Consider the following 16597-nt stretch of genomic DNA (forward strand, 5'->3'; position numbering starts at 1 on the left):
AAGGGGCCAATACTAAACTGGAGGTGGAGTCTGCTCCTGTAGGCATGGAGGTGGTCCCGGTTAAATGGAGCACCAACGTTATAGCCTATGCCTTATCACACGGAGAGGGTCAGAACTTTCCAGGTCATTGGCTAAGTGTCTCAAAGTGGGAAGAGATGGTGCGAAGTGGAGTGTGTGAAGATTTTATTCCCCTGGTTAGGCTGAATGTTTTTTAATATCCTGTAGTGCCCTCCATTTCCCTTGGCACAGCATCAATGCTTGGTTGGTAATGGGAGCTTCAGTATGATGACTTCTCACATGTATGCAATGGGCCTTCGTGCCATTTGTAACCTAGGCAATCAGGTGACACCTTTCTTCCCGATAAGGAGGGGCTTGGCTGGTTTGAAGGGGAACTGAGCAGTTGAGTCGAGGGTCTTGACTGATTTGAGAGAGCGAAAGAAGGGCCAGGGTCCTGGCTCGGGGACCCACCTGAGCCCCAGCTCAAGATGGACTGTACTGACTGCTTCTTGTTTCTGTGCTGACAAGTCTCTTCTACACTGTCTTCCTGACTCCTAAAACACCTTTGGTTCTTCCTGCTGAATGAGAGTCAGCTCTGACCGCAGATGGGGGTGCAGAGCCTGGTGACACAGACTGCTGTGGCCCTGATACACTCCCAAGTACATAAATGTGCAGGCAGGCAGGGGGCACCTGTACTTCAGCCTCCAAAGAGGTGAGCAGACTAGAAGACCACCTCAATCGCCTGAAAAGGGAGGGGCCACACTCCCTAAAATCAGAGATGGGCAATAATTTTTGCAGGTGGCCACTCCACATATTTTGATTGTCTCCACAGGCTGGCACCAGCTCTCAGAAGTGGTGGGGTCCTGGGTGGTAGCAGCAGGGCTGGGCCTGGAATTAGCCCAGTTTTTGAGATTACAGTTTAGTTAATGCACATGCCCAAGACAACAGCTGGAAGAAATGTGCGTGTTTTCATGCCAGTTATGCAAACATCTGTTTCCCTCTTTCAGAAAGAAACCCTAAGGGCAACAGAGTATTTTAATTGATACATGGGGAAATAAAGAGCTGTTTAGTTTTTGCAGGAATACCCCTTATTAACAAAGAGAACAGAATGTGACCCACCTGTCTGTCTTTAAAGTCCCGCCATAAATGTAATTGGATGGGAAGAGACAGATGTCAGGATGCATTCTATACTGTACAGTCAGCTGTACAACTGGCAGCTTCCCTATAACATTCTGCTGCACCTGTTCCTCCAGGTGTTTGTGCAAACGAGCCATCATAGACTGATCATAGCCATACTCTTGAGCTTTCTGCCAGACGGAAGACACAGGATTGACTTGTGCAGAATCAGGTGCATCTTAAACTTCAAAACAATCAGCCCCACACGGGCTTAAACTTGCAGCTTTTCATATTTGTTTTCACACCTCTAACTCACCAACAAGACATTGAGATTGAAAGAGCAATACAGCTATCTGTAGTTTAGTTTTCACTGTTTGTATCTGTCAGTAAGTCTGCAACTTCATTTCAGTGGAATTTTACTGGCATTAATTGGAGTTTCTCCCAGGCCAGAAGCTCTATAATTAGGGGAGCTTTTGAAAAAAAATGAGGTTCTATTTTCTATTAATCTATTTAATAAGTTTCTAACATGCAGGTGTAAAGAAAGCTATGTGCTTTATGAATTACATTTAATGTCCTTAATTTCTTAGATGGCACAGATAGGAATTCAGAGTCCAAGCTCCATCCCCAGCATCACACTCCTGCTTTCCAATAGCTAGCTTGAGCCCCAATAGGGTGAATCTGTCTATCTGTGCTGAGGCTCACTCCCAGCTACAGTTCAGACATACCCTAAGAAATTTACGTGACCAATACCACAAAAGAAGTCTATGACACAGCAGGGCATTGAACCTGATTCCCTGAGTCCCAAGCTAGGTCTCTGACCACTGGACTGTCTTCTTCCCCTCCCATAGTTGTGTGTCCAAATTATCCCACCCAGTTCTTGATGACACACTTCTGCACAGCCTGTAATACTAGATGTTATTGTCCTTTTATTCTTTCCATTATACTACTGCATTACCAAAGATACAAATACAATCTGCTTACCATGGATATTACAGTAGGAGGGAGCTGCTTGGGATCCCCAACAAGGACAAGTTTACTACACCGATGAGTCAGTGGAATTAGAGTTTCAACCTCACATGACTGCCCCGCCTTTCACATACACAAGCAGGAATAAATGAAGTGGGAGTTGTAAGGCAAAAAGAGGAAACGTAAGTGTTACATTGGTGTAATGTGCCCAAAACAATTGAACTCTAACACATTCATTTTACAAAGTTTAAAAAAAGGGAGCGGAAAATTGTTTTTCTTAGGAAATCTGAAGGAAGAAAACCAAAAGAAACTATATCGAATTACGTGCCGTGCATGAATGTAACTGAGGGATGCTATGCACAATCCCTAAGACTATGTCTACACAGCAGCATTATTCCAAAATAAGTTATTTCAGAAGAGATTTTCTGGAATAGCTTATTTTGAAATAGCACGTCACCACAGAAAGTGCATATCTAAATAGCTCTCAGCTAGTCTGAAATAGAACATCCAGACATAATAGAGCCTATTTTAGATCATAATCTTTGGGTGCACTACAGCTTACTTTGAAATAGCCCCTATTCCCTGTCCACACAGCCCCATTCCAAAATATCTACTTCAGAATAGGTGCTACTCCTTGTAGAATGAATTTTGCCAAATTCAAAATAAGTTGTCCACCATTTCAAAATTATACTGAAATAGCAGCTGCATTGTGAAGATACTTGCAATGTTATTTTGGAATAGCTGCTGCTATTCCAAAATAACTTTGCTGTGTAGACCCTCCCTACAAGAGATATATCTATAACCTATCCAGAGGGAAAGTTCCCAAAACTATATATATATATATATATATATATATTTTTTTTTTTTGCTGTGCCCACTTTCAGAGATTCACATCCCACATAATTTCTCCCTTTCTAAGAAACAGTATTTCTGTGGATGTCTGTGGTCTGGGAGACCAGCTTGGCCAGGACAACCTGCTGCTTCCAGGACCACAAGCATCCGCTTCCTGGGCTATGCGGGCAGCCAGGTTCTCACCACTTGGACACTCTAAATCACTTATGAGCCATGGGCTCCTGCGGCCCTGGTGCACTCTCAAGCACATATACGTATGGGCCTGTGCAGACAAGGAGTAACTACCTCCTGAGTGGGCACCTGCACTTCAGCCATCAGAGAGGTGAGCACGCTAGAAGCCCCCCACAATTTCCTGCAAAGGGAGGAGCCACACTGCCTACGTCAGGGATGGGCAATAATTTTTGCAGAGGGCCACTCCACAAATTGAGCAGTCATCAAGCTGGCTTCAGGCCCCATGAAGAGGCAGGGCCCCATGTCGAAGCAGCAGGACTGAGGGCTAGAGAGAAAAAGAGATTGTGTTGGTGTATGTGTGAGTGAATGAGTGTGTGCGTGTGAGAGAGACAGAGACTGACACACTGTGTGTGTGAGACAGACAGGGAGAGTGTATGTCTGGCACCGTCGGTGGAGCATAGAGAGGGTATGGCACAGACTGGGCACATGATACAGACAGCATGTGCACTGACTGCTCTGGGTAAGTAACTAAGGGATGCTATGCACATTTCTCTTTAAGACAGGAAAAGCTGTCCTGCTATGTCTCCCCACACCTGCTCTGCAGGGATGGGGTATGTGTCAGGGAAGAAAGAGAGCATGTGTGCACGCTTTACTACCCTTCCAAATATCACTATATTAAAATGATTACAGTTACTCATAGCTTTGCTGACCTCATCCACAATAACACAGCTGAAAGGGTCAAATCCTTGCCGGCGAAAAGCAGACTCCAACAGAAAGCCTCCACTTGTGCTCAACGTGCAACAGATGATATGGGACTCCAAGATGATGCTAGCCTGTACTTCCTGAGGGCGCCCTCGTACCTTTGAGTATAAAGGCAGGATTTTTAATACGTCTCTTAGATCAGTTTCAACTTTTCTTAATCATTTGTGATTTTTTTTAAACTTTGTAATAACAGTGTCTACTAGTTTGGCCAAGTCAAACAGATAAGCATAGGGTTGCAGTGAAGCCAGCTCCCTCAGAAGCACATACATTCCTTCCAAAAGAAACTGAACATGAAATAAGTATTTTGTTTCTGCCTAAAGTTTTACTACCTCCACGTAGTTTAGAGGACATGGCCAGACAGGTTATAAATGTTACTGAGAATGACTCTTCTGTTTGTATATACCTAATTCAGACTTTACAACAGTTCTATTAGAATTAGTTCACCATCAGCACATTCCTCGAGTCCCTTGGACAAAACAGGGGGTCATGGATAGCCTGTATCTGTCCCAGGCCCAACTTTCATGATTGTTTGGACAGCTGTCTGTAGTTTGGCCCTCTCTTCTGCTTTTTGAAAAAGAGCTCCACATCACAATGCATTCTACCTTGTAAAGGCTTTTATGTGCTCTTCACAACTCCATTACTCTCCTTAAGCCAAAAACCCCACCAGTTCTGGTGTGCTGACTTGCTTAAACACATTTAAGTGTATGACACAATTAACCAGATGTTTAGGAGCAGGCTGGTGAAGGGTAGGAGTCCTGAGGGAAAAGTATAACAGACGCCCCCTCTCCCCACAACCCATAATCTGTTGTGCCTAACAATGCTGAAGTGAGTAAACTGTTTATAATTTTAAATTCACCCTAAACTAATAATGTTATAATGTTAACATATATCCCATCTGGTTTTGTGTGGGATTTCCTCCCCTCAAAATCCTGCCAAAAGAACGTACAGGTTGAACCTCTGTCATCTTGCACCCCAGGACCTGACCAGTAGCGAATGAGAGAATTTGCCAAACCCCAGGTGGTCAATATTGTCTAGCAGCATTACCAACACTTCCACTGCTTACTGGGCTCTTTCAAGACATTTAGGGGGTAAATTACAGCTTAATTACAGCTAAATAACAGCACAGAACACTGAGAGCCAGGACTGATGTCTGTAAACAAACTTTATGGGACCACAGGAAACTTGGCCACACCTGTGATAAGCAGTCGTCCAGATAACTAAAATCATGATGGATCACGGATGTTGCCAGACGAGTGTGCGCCAGACCAGAGAGGTTCAACCTCAACCTGGATTTTCACTAGCTTAGTATTTAGTTTTCCCTAAAAACTCCCAGCTATATGGAAAGCAAGAGTTTGTAACAAATGCAAAGATGATATATCTATACAAGTTAACTATTTTAAAGAGCTGCCCCAAGGAAAGAGTCTTACCTTCTTCAGTTGAGAAGTGAGTTGTTGCCGCTCCTTTGCAAGTCTGCTAATTTCCTCATCTAACTTTTGACTCTGAAAAATATGAACTGCATATTTGTATCGAGAGTAATTACCAACGTACTTTTCCTCTGTTCTCCTATGTCCTCAAAATTTTCAATATTCAAGACATGTTCAACTTACAGACTTCTATTATCTAACAGTATATGTATTCAGGGACCACAGTTTCTTAGGAAAATAGAGACAATTCTTAGCTGTCTCCACAGTACGATAGATTCCTGCACAAGCTTCTTTGTCTCCATGAAGGTAAGCATTGTAATTTACCGCCAACTAGATGCAATACAATTGCAGACATGTCAAGTGTTTAAAGCAACAATTGATGGGAGACTGATAAGTGACATGTAACAAAGTCACAAAAATGTGTATTGTCTGTCTGCTTTATATGTAAAGAGACAGGGTGGGTGAAGTACTATCTTTTATTGGACTAGCTTCTGTTGGTGACAGAAGCAAGCTTTTGAACTTATATGGACCTCTTTTTAAAGTCTGGGAAAGTTAACTGGTGTCACACCTAAATCAAAGAATCAGTACAATTTGGGACCACGTGGCATTTGCCAAAGAGTTGTGAAAGAACTCAAATGTGAAATTGCGAAACCATTAACTGTGGTTTGTAATTTATCCTTTAAACCAGCTTCTGTATCTAAGGAGTGGAAGATAGCTAATATGATGCCAATATTTTAAAAAGGCTTTAGAGGTGATCCTGACACTTACAGATAAGTAAGTCTTACATCAGTACTGGGCAACTTAGCTGAAACTATAGTAAAGAATAAAGTTGTCAGACACATAGACGAAAGTAATTTGTTGGGGAAAAGTCAACATGGTTTCTGTAATGGGAAATCATGCCTTACTAGTCTACTAGAGTTCTTTGAGGCAATCAATAAGTATGTGGACCAGGGGAATCCAGTAGATCTAATGCACTTAGATTTCCATAAAGCCTTTGATAAGGTCCCTCACCAAAGGCTCTTAAGTAAAATAAGTTGTCATGGAATAAGAGAGAAGGTCCTCTCATTGACTGAAAAGTGATTAAAAGAAAGGAAACAAAACGTAGGAATCAACGTAAATTTCAGAATGCAGAGAGGTAACTAGTGGTGTCCCCCAAGGATCTGCACTGAGATCAATCCTATTCAACCTATTTATAAATGATCTGAAAAAATGGATAAACCATGAGGTGGCAAAATTTGCTGATGATACTAAAATGCTCAAGATGGTTAGGAACAAAGCAGACTGTGAAGAGCTTCAAAAACATCTCACAAAACTGTTTGGGCAACAAAATGCCAAATCAATTTTAATGACGATAAATGTAAAGTAATGCATATTGGAAAAAATAATCCCAATTATACATACAAAATGATGGGGACTAATTTAGCTATAGCCACTCCAGAGAGAGATCTTGGTGTCTTTGTGGATAGTTCTGACAACATCTTCTCAATGGGCTGCAGCAGTCGAAAAAGCAAAAGACAATGCTAAGAATCATTAAAAAAGGGATAGAGAATAAGACAGATAATATCATATTACTTGTGTATAAATCCACAGTAGACCCACATATTGCATACAGATGTGGTCACCTCAGCTCAAAACAGATATATTAGCATTGGAGAATGTTCAGAAAAGGGCAACAAAAGTGATTCAGAGTTTGGAACAGGTGCCATATGAAGAAAGATTAAAAAGACTGGGACTTTTCAGTTTAGAAAAAAGGGAGACTAAGTGGGGGATATGGTAGAGGTTGATAAAACCATGACTGGTGTGGAAAAAGTGAATAAGGAAGTTATTAACTTGTTCCCTCCCCAAAAACAAACGAACAAACAAACAAACAACAAAAAACAAACAAAGAAAACCAAAAAAACAACCACCATGAGTCACCAAATGAAATTAATGGGTAGCAGGTTTAAAACAAACAAAAGGAAGTTTTTCTTCACACAATGCACGGTAGGCCTGTGGAACTCCTTGCCAAAGGAGGTTGCTCAAAAAAGAACTAGATAAATTCATGAAAGTTAGGTCCATCAATGGATATTAGCCAGGATACATAGTGATGGTGTCCCTAGCCTCTGTTTGCCAGAGGCAGGAAATAGATGGCAGGAGAGGGATCACTTTAGTGACTACCTGTTCTGCTCACTCCCTCTGGGGCATCTGACCTTGGTCTCTGTCAGAAGACAGGATACTTGGCTACATGGATCTTTGCCCTGACCCTGTGTGGCCATTCTTATGGAACTGAATGCTCACCACTACATTAGTGTTTGACATTATTGGTTCCAGTATTAAAAGTAAAAAGGCATGAAAATTAATTCATGACCATATATAAGTACCAAATTAAAGTTAGCTAGAAATAGCTTTTTCCCTCTGGCAGATAATAAAGTAAACGAAAGATCCTACAAATGGACTCAGAGTTCCAGAACCATATATTACCTTACCTAAAATTACAACACAACAATGACAGAGACAAGTGTCTCTGTGGCAGAAGATTAGTAGTTGCTGGCTTATTCTCACATTATTGCTCAACATCTGCCGTGTCTTTGGTGGGATGAGAAGGTAAATGTTAATTCCAACCATAACTGAGAAAGGTATATGAGGTTATTAGGTTTAGAAAGAACTCTTTGGATTCAGTTATGAGCCTCCACTGAAGTGATGTTTGCAAAAATATCTACACAGCTACAAAGCAAACAAACTACCTTCCCCCTCTTTTCACATCTATCCATGGCACGCTGCCGAGAGAGCACATCCAACTGGCGATCCAGTGCTTCCTTTTTCTTGTGAATATCCTGGTCACGGCCAGGCTGTCCACGGTCTATGAAAATAAAATGTGCACAAAATTAAAGGGGAAATGTAAATGTCACAGACAACTTTAACTGTGCCACTAGCACCACTTTAGATTATTAAGAACGAAAGGACACCCTGTTTGCTAGTCATTATTTACATTCCTTTTACTTCCTGCATTTCTCACGTTGGACAATAAAAATCAATGAAGTCAGTATCATTTCTATTTATTAGCCAGCCTCTTAAATGCCACAGTGTCTAGATTTCAATTACTATAGAAGGGTTTGTTTAAATAGAAATGTTTCCACTATAATCAATTTTTATTTGTGGAAAATTCTATTGGCCTTATAAAAGTGGTGTAATTTTTTCTAAATACAAAATTTAAGTTTTAGGCCAAATTTATATTGACTGCGTTCCCCTTTTAGACCCTTAGAGCAAACAAGTTCCTTATGCACTCCTTCTTGATGCTACTTTTTTGCATCCAGCAGAACTGAGCACATATGATAAACAGTCTCAAGGCCATATTCTTATAAATGAAATTAAAAGAAGTCTTTTTTGCATCTTACTTACTCATTCTGTGGCTAACTTGGCTGTCCAGGCTGAATCTCAGGACATCAGAGCTTATTGACCTTTCTGGACCCAGACGTACTAAGTTTATATCCCCACAGTTTCCTGTAATATAAACCATACTTTCAGATTATAGATTCCAGATAGGAGCTAGTCATGCTAGACTTCATTATCTGAATTATTCTAGACTTCATTATCTACAACATTTCAAATTTAAAATGGCATAATCTGACACACTCACGCATCTGCTATAAGACCACAGACAGAAATGAAGCAGGTACATGAATGTGGAATTAACATTAGCTATATGGAAGAATCCTTCAGAACTTATTACAAGAGCAATTTCCCCACCTTTGATATTCACAGGAAAGGGACATATTCTACTTAATTTGCTACATCAATTGCTCCAACTAGTAACAGGCAACCCTTTCTTCCCACCTTCTGTCCCTCCCTCTGCCATATAAACCCTGGATTCCATTTTTTCCACTTTTTTTTTTTTATCTGAGGAAGTTGGTTTTACCCATGAAAGCTCACGACCAAATCAGTTTGTTAGTCTCTAAGGCGCCTTGATGTTTATGAAACTACAGACAAACATGGCCACTCCTCAGCATTCCAACAGTAGTATTTTGTCCTTGTACTGGAATATTCCCCGCTAGAAGTCCTAGTTCCTGCTAGAAACATTGTTCCTAATACCAACCCACCAATTTAAGAGCATTCCTTCCGCTTACTTAGATGTCAATTAATATAAGCACAAACAGCAAGAGAAAAACAGAACCACAAAGTGAAATGATGCCAGAATATATTGCAAAAGCATTTTACTCTGAACTTTACTATCAACTCAAACTTATAATAGTTGGAAATTTTACAATAGTTTCAGTATAAAGATGGAAATCTTACACACAAAGCTTTGAGCCGCATGGCTTGTCTATGCTCAGCCAGAGATCAGCCCTCCAGAGATTGATGTCCAGAGGGGTTGATTTAGAGATCTACTGGGATGCACTAAATTGACCACTTGTTGCTCCCCCACCAACCCCAGTACTCTATGGAGTTGCAAGGAGTAAGAGAAGTCACTGGGAGAGTTTCTTCCATTGATTTCCTGCTATGGGATGCCACAGAAATTTGGCTTAAGGTACGCTGACTCCAGCTATGCTATTCACATAGTTGGAGTTGCGTATTTTAAGTCAACTTTTTCCGTAAGTGTAGACCTGGCCATAGTGAGAAAGAAGTGCATTTGTGGTTCAATACATAAGGAGGAAAAGGATCATATACAGTCATTTCAAACTGTAAAGTTTTATTAAATGCTTGCAATTAAACCAATATAGTAACTGACAATCAAGTTATACCCTCACATTTTAGAGAGAGAGATGAGAGGAATCAATATAGAGCGTGAGGTTATACTGATTATGTTCTTCTGTGGGGAGAATGTATCTTACTGTTATATGTATGGTAATATATGTGTACATGCTTTATGAAAAAGATGAAGGAATTGCATCCTGGTTAAACAGTTTCTATATCTACTCCATTACTACCAATTTTATAGGTATTAATAAACTTTCATACCCAAGGGATTGTTTCTGTCTTGGCATTTTTCTTTGAATTCCAAGATTATCTTTTTCATGAGTTCATCAACAGCAGCATTGGATGGTGCACAAACTAAAACTCGGTTTCGCTTGATCTTGGCATTCAAGTTTTGAGCTCGATTCTGATTCCCACCCCTCTGCAGATCAAAGGACAAGAATCAAAGTCAGCAGTCTACTCCAGATTCTTAATTTCAGAAGTTAGTCAATAAATTCCTCTCAAACATGATATGCTAATCTGAAAGGCTGCTTTATTGGGACCAGTTTCATGGAACCAAACAAACTCAACAGTCAGTAGCAATGACCTCATCTTAAAATGGACATTATTGTCATTAAATCTATTTAATAGAGATACATTTGGCTAATCTATAGGGGATTAACATGAAGATTAACAAGTGTGATTTTCAAATTCCCATATTCTAACACACAAGTGGTCAAAAATTAAGTTTTTTTAATTTTAGTGGGATAGGTAACTCAGGTTTTTTATCTTGCTAAGCAACAGCTAGGAAAGCAGTTTTATACAGTTTGTTTCTCTACATGCATGTGGTATTTCAAAACAAAGGTCACAGTGAACATCCAATGAAATTAACAGCCTCTTCTTCAGTACCAAAAAAATGCAAGTGAATGAGTTATATTCCCCAGTTGTTATTACAATAAATCCACTGAGAGAAATTAAATTTCATTCATGTAATCAATTACTTCTCATGAGTGAGCAAAGGTGGAATCCCTGCTAGAATATGTACCCATATTTCCCTACCTCTGTCAGAATACGGTACAAGAGCCCAACAATTGTTTTTGATTTCCCTGTTCCAGGAGGTCCATGGATCAGGCAGATTCTGGGAAGCCGTGGATGCTCCTTTACCATAGCATAAGCAGTTTCAATAGCCTTTTTCTGATCTGCATTGTAGTCTTTCATATAGGAAGCCTATGGGGGAAAAAAGCAATGTATTAACTGAAATAATTAATGCAAGCTTCTGTGTCTTCACTTTGTTTCCTGTCTTGCCCTCCCTTTGGACAAATTCTAGAAAACACAGGTTTCTGAGACTGAGTTTTCTCTCTGAGCAGCACATCCCTGACCTGAAGGTGGATACAGAGAGGATTTTAGGTTTTCCATGCCTTCTTTTGGTTTTTACCTGTCTATCACAACCCCTTCAACTCCTGAGCAGATATTTCTCCATCAAGCAACAAATGGGGAATGCTTCTTGATTAAAACAAATACGAATACAGTGCTACAACTCAAAAGAGAGGCACCCAAACATATATATGTTCAGCCCCCTATCTAGATATACAATTCATTAACTCCAACAAGCTGGCATGAAGTTTGCGACTCAAAGACTGCTTAGAACCCAGATCGTCTACCCAATAATACATTGAGTCAGCACCCACCTACTGGGTTTGCTTTTATAACAACAATTTAGCAAAATTGGTAAAATAAGATATGAAGAGCTCATCTGTCATCCCTCACCACATTTGCTGCTTAGTTACAAGACTTACTGTGGTCTCGGAAGCTATATTTAAATCCCGGGGACAGAAGTCAATATAACTTGGATTTATGATGGCTTTAGCCAGAGGACTCCTGCTCAACAGTAGCAGACCTTTAAATCTTCGTTGTGTGGTCACTAGAGAGCTTATCACTACACATTTCACTTGCTGGTTTATGTAATATGATAAATTGCCTCGTGTTTGGACTGAAATGTGACAGACAACATGCTGCTCATTTTGCCCTGTTAAAAGAAAAGGCATCAGAGTAAACCAACCACATATTTTACTCTTCTCACATTTAGGTTTCAATTTTAACAGTAACATTTCTTTTCAAAGACAAATTTAATGACTCCTGAAACTCTTCATTCCAACATATCTTAGTGCATGGCAGCTTGATTCTGGGAGACGTTTAACATCTTCCAGCTGAAATTATTAGGATGCTCAGAATCTTACAGGACAGGATCCAAAGGGTACACACAATACTTACCCACTGTCATTCTTTAGTTGAACAGAATACGAAGGCTTTAATCAAGTTTATACACAAATATCATACACCCATTACCAGCACATCTCCAGTTGTAGTTACCACACAACATACTGAAGAGTCTTATAACTAGGTACCTGAATCAATGTTCAGTCCATTAATCCCAACTGTAAGTTCCATAAAAGTATTAAAAGGGCACTCAACTTCTGTGTGGGAAATAACTATATAAACATAACAAAACTTTTCAGCTAGCTAAGAAACAGTGTAGGATGACTATAAAAGGAGCCCTATTTTTGTCATGGTAGCAGCAACACATGACCTTAAGAAGTGGGGAGGCTAGGTTATAAAAACCTTAGACTATATCTACTCTAGGTAGTTTTGTAAACAAAACTGAGCTTTTGTAGACAAAACTCACTGAGTGTCTATACACCAAATGCATTCTCTAGACAAACTGCCGACAAAAAAGCTGTGTTGATGCTCTGGGAGGCCCTTTTGGCAACAGAGTGGATCAAAAGATTGACCCACTTTTATGCGTAGACAGGGTCTGTCAACAGAAGTTTTGTCTGGACATCGCTTCTGACAGTAACTTCTGTAGACAGATGCTTCTAGAGTAGATGTAGCCATAGAGTTTCAAAAGAGATAGAGACACCACCACTTAATTATATCACCCACTATTGCTGAGTACAGATTTGATTCATGGCATCTCCATGAATTTTTTAAAACAGGAAAAGATGGCACCGGTAAAAGGCTTTGACAACACTTTAGACAAACCAAGGAGATATTGGGGCTTGCCCGAAACTAAGTCTCCTACGATGTTGCACAGGACAACGAAGCTAATTTTACAGAGTGGAATTTTAGTGAACAGTAACCATTAGCATATTTTGAAAACTGTTGTCAGATATTTTACCAACGTACCGCCCGCAAGACATGCAAAAAATATATGTCTAAAAATGGCATAAATGACTAACCAAAAGATACTAACAGCAAGGTAGCTGTGTTAGTCTGTCTTATAAGCAAAATAAATTTTAACACCTAACGGCTACGTCTACACGTGAAGCCTACATCGAAGTAGCTTATTTCGATGTAGCGACATCGAAATAGGCTATTTCGATGAATAACGTCTACACATCCTCCAGGGCTGGCAACGTCGACGTTCAACATCGACGTTGCGCAGCACCACATCAAAATAGGCGCTGCGAGGGAACGTCTACACGCCAAAGTAGCACACATCGAAATAAGGCTGCCAGGCACAGCTGCAGACGGGGTCACAGGGCGGACTCAACAGCAAGCCGCTCCCTTAAAGGGCCCCTCCCAGACACAGTTGCACTAAACAACACAAGATACACAGAGCCAACAACTGGTTGCAGACCCTGTGCATGCAGCATGGATCCCCAGCTGCAGCAGCAGCAGCCAGAAGCCCTGGGCTAAGGGCTGCTGCACACGGTGACCATAAAGCCCCGCAGGGGCTGGAGAGAGAGCGTCTCTCAACCCCTCAGCTGACGGCCGCCATGGCGGACCCCACTATTTCGATGTTGTGGGACGCGGATCGGCTACACATGCCCTACTTCGATGTTCAACTTCGAAGTAGGGCGCTATTCCCATCCCCTCATGGGGTTAGCGGCTTCGACGTCTCGCCGCCTAACATCGATGTTAACATCGAAATAGTGCCCAACACGTGTAGCCGTGACGGGCGCTATTTCGAAGTTAGTGCCGCTACTTAGAAGTAGCGTGCACGTGCAGACACGGCTAACATGTAACACATTAAAGACTAACAAAATAATTTATTAGGTGATGAGCTTTCATGGGGCAGACCCACTTCAGATCTGGAGCGGGTCTGCCTCACAAAAACTCATCATCTAATAAATTATTTTGTTAGTCTTTAAAGTGCTACGTGACTGCTGGTTTGTTTTTAACCAAAAGATGTCAAGACAGTTCAGGAGTTGGAATGGAATGGAGAATCTTGAAAATAGCCTCAGAAGAGATGTTTGTACTCAAAAGTAGAAATAAACAACAACCAGAATGTTACACAATATGGGTGTTTACTAAGCATTAATCAATAAATCAAATCAAGTGACTTATAGTAACAGAGAGGGAGACGTGCTAGTCTATACACTATCAAAACAAAAAGCAGTCAAGTAGCACTTTAAAGACCAGCAAAATAGTTTTTTAGGTGAGTTTTCGTGGGACAGACCCACTTCTTCAGACCATAGCCAGACCAGAACAGACTCAATATTTAAGGCACAGAGAACCAAAAACAGTAAGCAAGGAGGACAAATCCGAAAAAGGTTTTTGGTTCTCTGTGCCTTAAATATTGAGTCTGTTCTGGTCTGGCTATGGTCTGAAGAAGTGGGTCTGTCCCACGAAAGCTCACCTAATAAACTATTTTGCTAGTCTTTCAAGTGACTTATGTGAGGTTTTCTTATTCTTAAACTCACCTGGACTCAAGAGAACCACTCTCACTTAACATAGTCTTAGAAATATTTTTTTTTAGTTATTGGTAATCAAACAATTGATGGACATGTTAATTATTGGCTAACTAGCACCCACCTGAAAAGCCTAAATTAAGTGCAGGCCCAAAATAAAGGTAACATTTTAATTAGGAATGACAATGAAAGTTCTGATGAAATATTAACAGGAGCACTGTTATGATTTTTGCAAGCCACATTGGTTGGAGATGTTTAAAAAGGTCCTTAATTCTCTATTCAGATGAATATAGACAAGAGGTTTGTTGCAGAGGCACTTGCTAGTCTCTGGAGATAAGCACTGAGAAGGAAACGATGCATACAAATAGAGTAAGTTTAAAATGTAGCAATTAGAATGGATTTAGGAAAATATGACATGAGAGGGAATAAAAAGATATGGACTGATCACGTAAAAAGAACCATCATCTATCCTAGTGGATAATACTGTAACTTCTCTTTATTGCTTTTACCTACTTGCTTCACGGAATGATGCACAGGAGAAGCGAGTCACAAAACCAACATGATACACAAGACGGCTTTCCATCTCGCTTTCTTCAGCAAAGGTATTTTGTTTTTCATGAACCACCAGAAAGATCAAGTCGTCATCCTTTGGATGAAGCTGTTTTGCCAGATCACTTTCCTGAATATATGCTACCAGAAGCAATGTAAAAATTAAAATGGGCACAGCCAGACATATTTGGGTAACCACTAAAGTATTAATTTATTGCAGGCACTTCTGAAATAAACATCTGTAGTATTTCTTTTTCACAGGTCCCAAAGACGAGGTACCGCGAAGGATGAAACACAAAGACAAACATAAAGACAGCAGGGGACCAACAGTTCTGAAGACTGAAGGCCCTGAGTTTATTATTCTCACAGCTTTTATAACCAAGTGAGAGCACATTATTATGAGAAAAGCAATCAGCTATAATTCAACTAGCTCAGCACAGCTATCTCTAGTAAAAGCACATCGTTCCTCCCAGTCCTTGAACATGAACTCTTAGAAAACACCTGGTTCAAGCAACACAGCTCCCCCGTGGCTTGCCTCCAAGAGAGCAGATGTCTTGTTTGCAAAACATGTTATGTTGCTTCAGATGCCAAGAGTCCAGCTGGGCCTGGGAGGTATGTAGGAGGGAAAGGCAAAACTCCTTCAAACATCTAAGTTTTAAACTGGTTAAAAGTTATGGAAATGCAGATATTGCAGTATGTGACCTGCCCAATGCAACAAGACAAATTAATGTAAAAAGCAGGATTATAAAGCAAGAGTTCCTGGCTGCCAATCTTTGACTCAGATCAGACACTTGAAACCAAAGTGTGCCAAAAAGCTATTTTATTCCTATCACCTGCTTCATCAAACACTTCTAAGTGGGTGAGATCTGACACACTAAAATATTTAGAAAACATTTGGCATAGTCAGCAATTTTCAAGCATGAAAGTACTCTTCACCAATATCTATTTTCTAATTTTTTTCAAACAAAAAATGGAAAGTCTTATAAATCTGAGCATTTTGGATGTTGCATACAAATCACTCCTATCTAATTAGGAGCAATAGTTGTGCCATATGCGACTGATACAATATGCTTTCTCTAGCTTGGGCAATAAGGCACCTTTCTTTTTAAGCATTTATCTCTAGCTCATCAATACATTTGTAACTAGGCTTCAGTTTTACCTGTAACCACAACTTAAATTTGAGCACCCAAATATGTGCATCCCCTACTCCTCCTTCTACCACTCAGTTTTAATTCATTAAGTCAATTAATTGTATATTTTGCCTTTTTTTCCCTAGAAAACTGGGTGTTTTCATAAATACCTGTAAAATCTGCTCGATTCAAGTCAGCACAGAAATTTTGTAAGTGCAGATGGTAACTCTTTTTTTCTCTTGTTTTCTGGTTTTCAATCCATTCCTGTGCAAGCTGCATGTAATAAAAG

General features: G+C 40.3%; 1 protein-coding gene across 4 annotated transcripts in view; it reads right to left on the reverse strand.

Moving 5' to 3' along the window:
* Positions 1 to 16597, reverse strand: part of SETX (senataxin) — a 57712-nt gene that overhangs the window by 11140 nt on the left and 29975 nt on the right. For all 4 annotated transcript variants that reach the window (XM_075015038.1, XM_075015040.1, XM_075015037.1 and 1 more), the window contains 11 exons: positions 16479 to 16581; positions 15143 to 15319; positions 11735 to 11964; positions 10998 to 11165; positions 10224 to 10380; positions 8667 to 8768; positions 8012 to 8127; positions 5292 to 5363; positions 3813 to 3962; positions 2095 to 2202; positions 1117 to 1304 (listed from right to left, as the gene is read on the reverse strand). In XM_075015038.1, the coding sequence (XP_074871139.1) occupies positions 1117 to 1304; positions 2095 to 2202; positions 3813 to 3962; positions 5292 to 5363; positions 8012 to 8127; positions 8667 to 8768; positions 10224 to 10380; positions 10998 to 11165; positions 11735 to 11964; positions 15143 to 15319; positions 16479 to 16581 (1571 nt within the window). The remainder of the gene's footprint in view (positions 1 to 1116; positions 1305 to 2094; positions 2203 to 3812; positions 3963 to 5291; positions 5364 to 8011; positions 8128 to 8666; positions 8769 to 10223; positions 10381 to 10997; positions 11166 to 11734; positions 11965 to 15142; positions 15320 to 16478; positions 16582 to 16597) is intronic.

Source organism: Carettochelys insculpta, chromosome 21, assembly GCF_033958435.1.
Source record: "Carettochelys insculpta isolate YL-2023 chromosome 21, ASM3395843v1, whole genome shotgun sequence".
Taxonomy (NCBI): Eukaryota; Metazoa; Chordata; order Testudines; family Carettochelyidae; genus Carettochelys; species Carettochelys insculpta.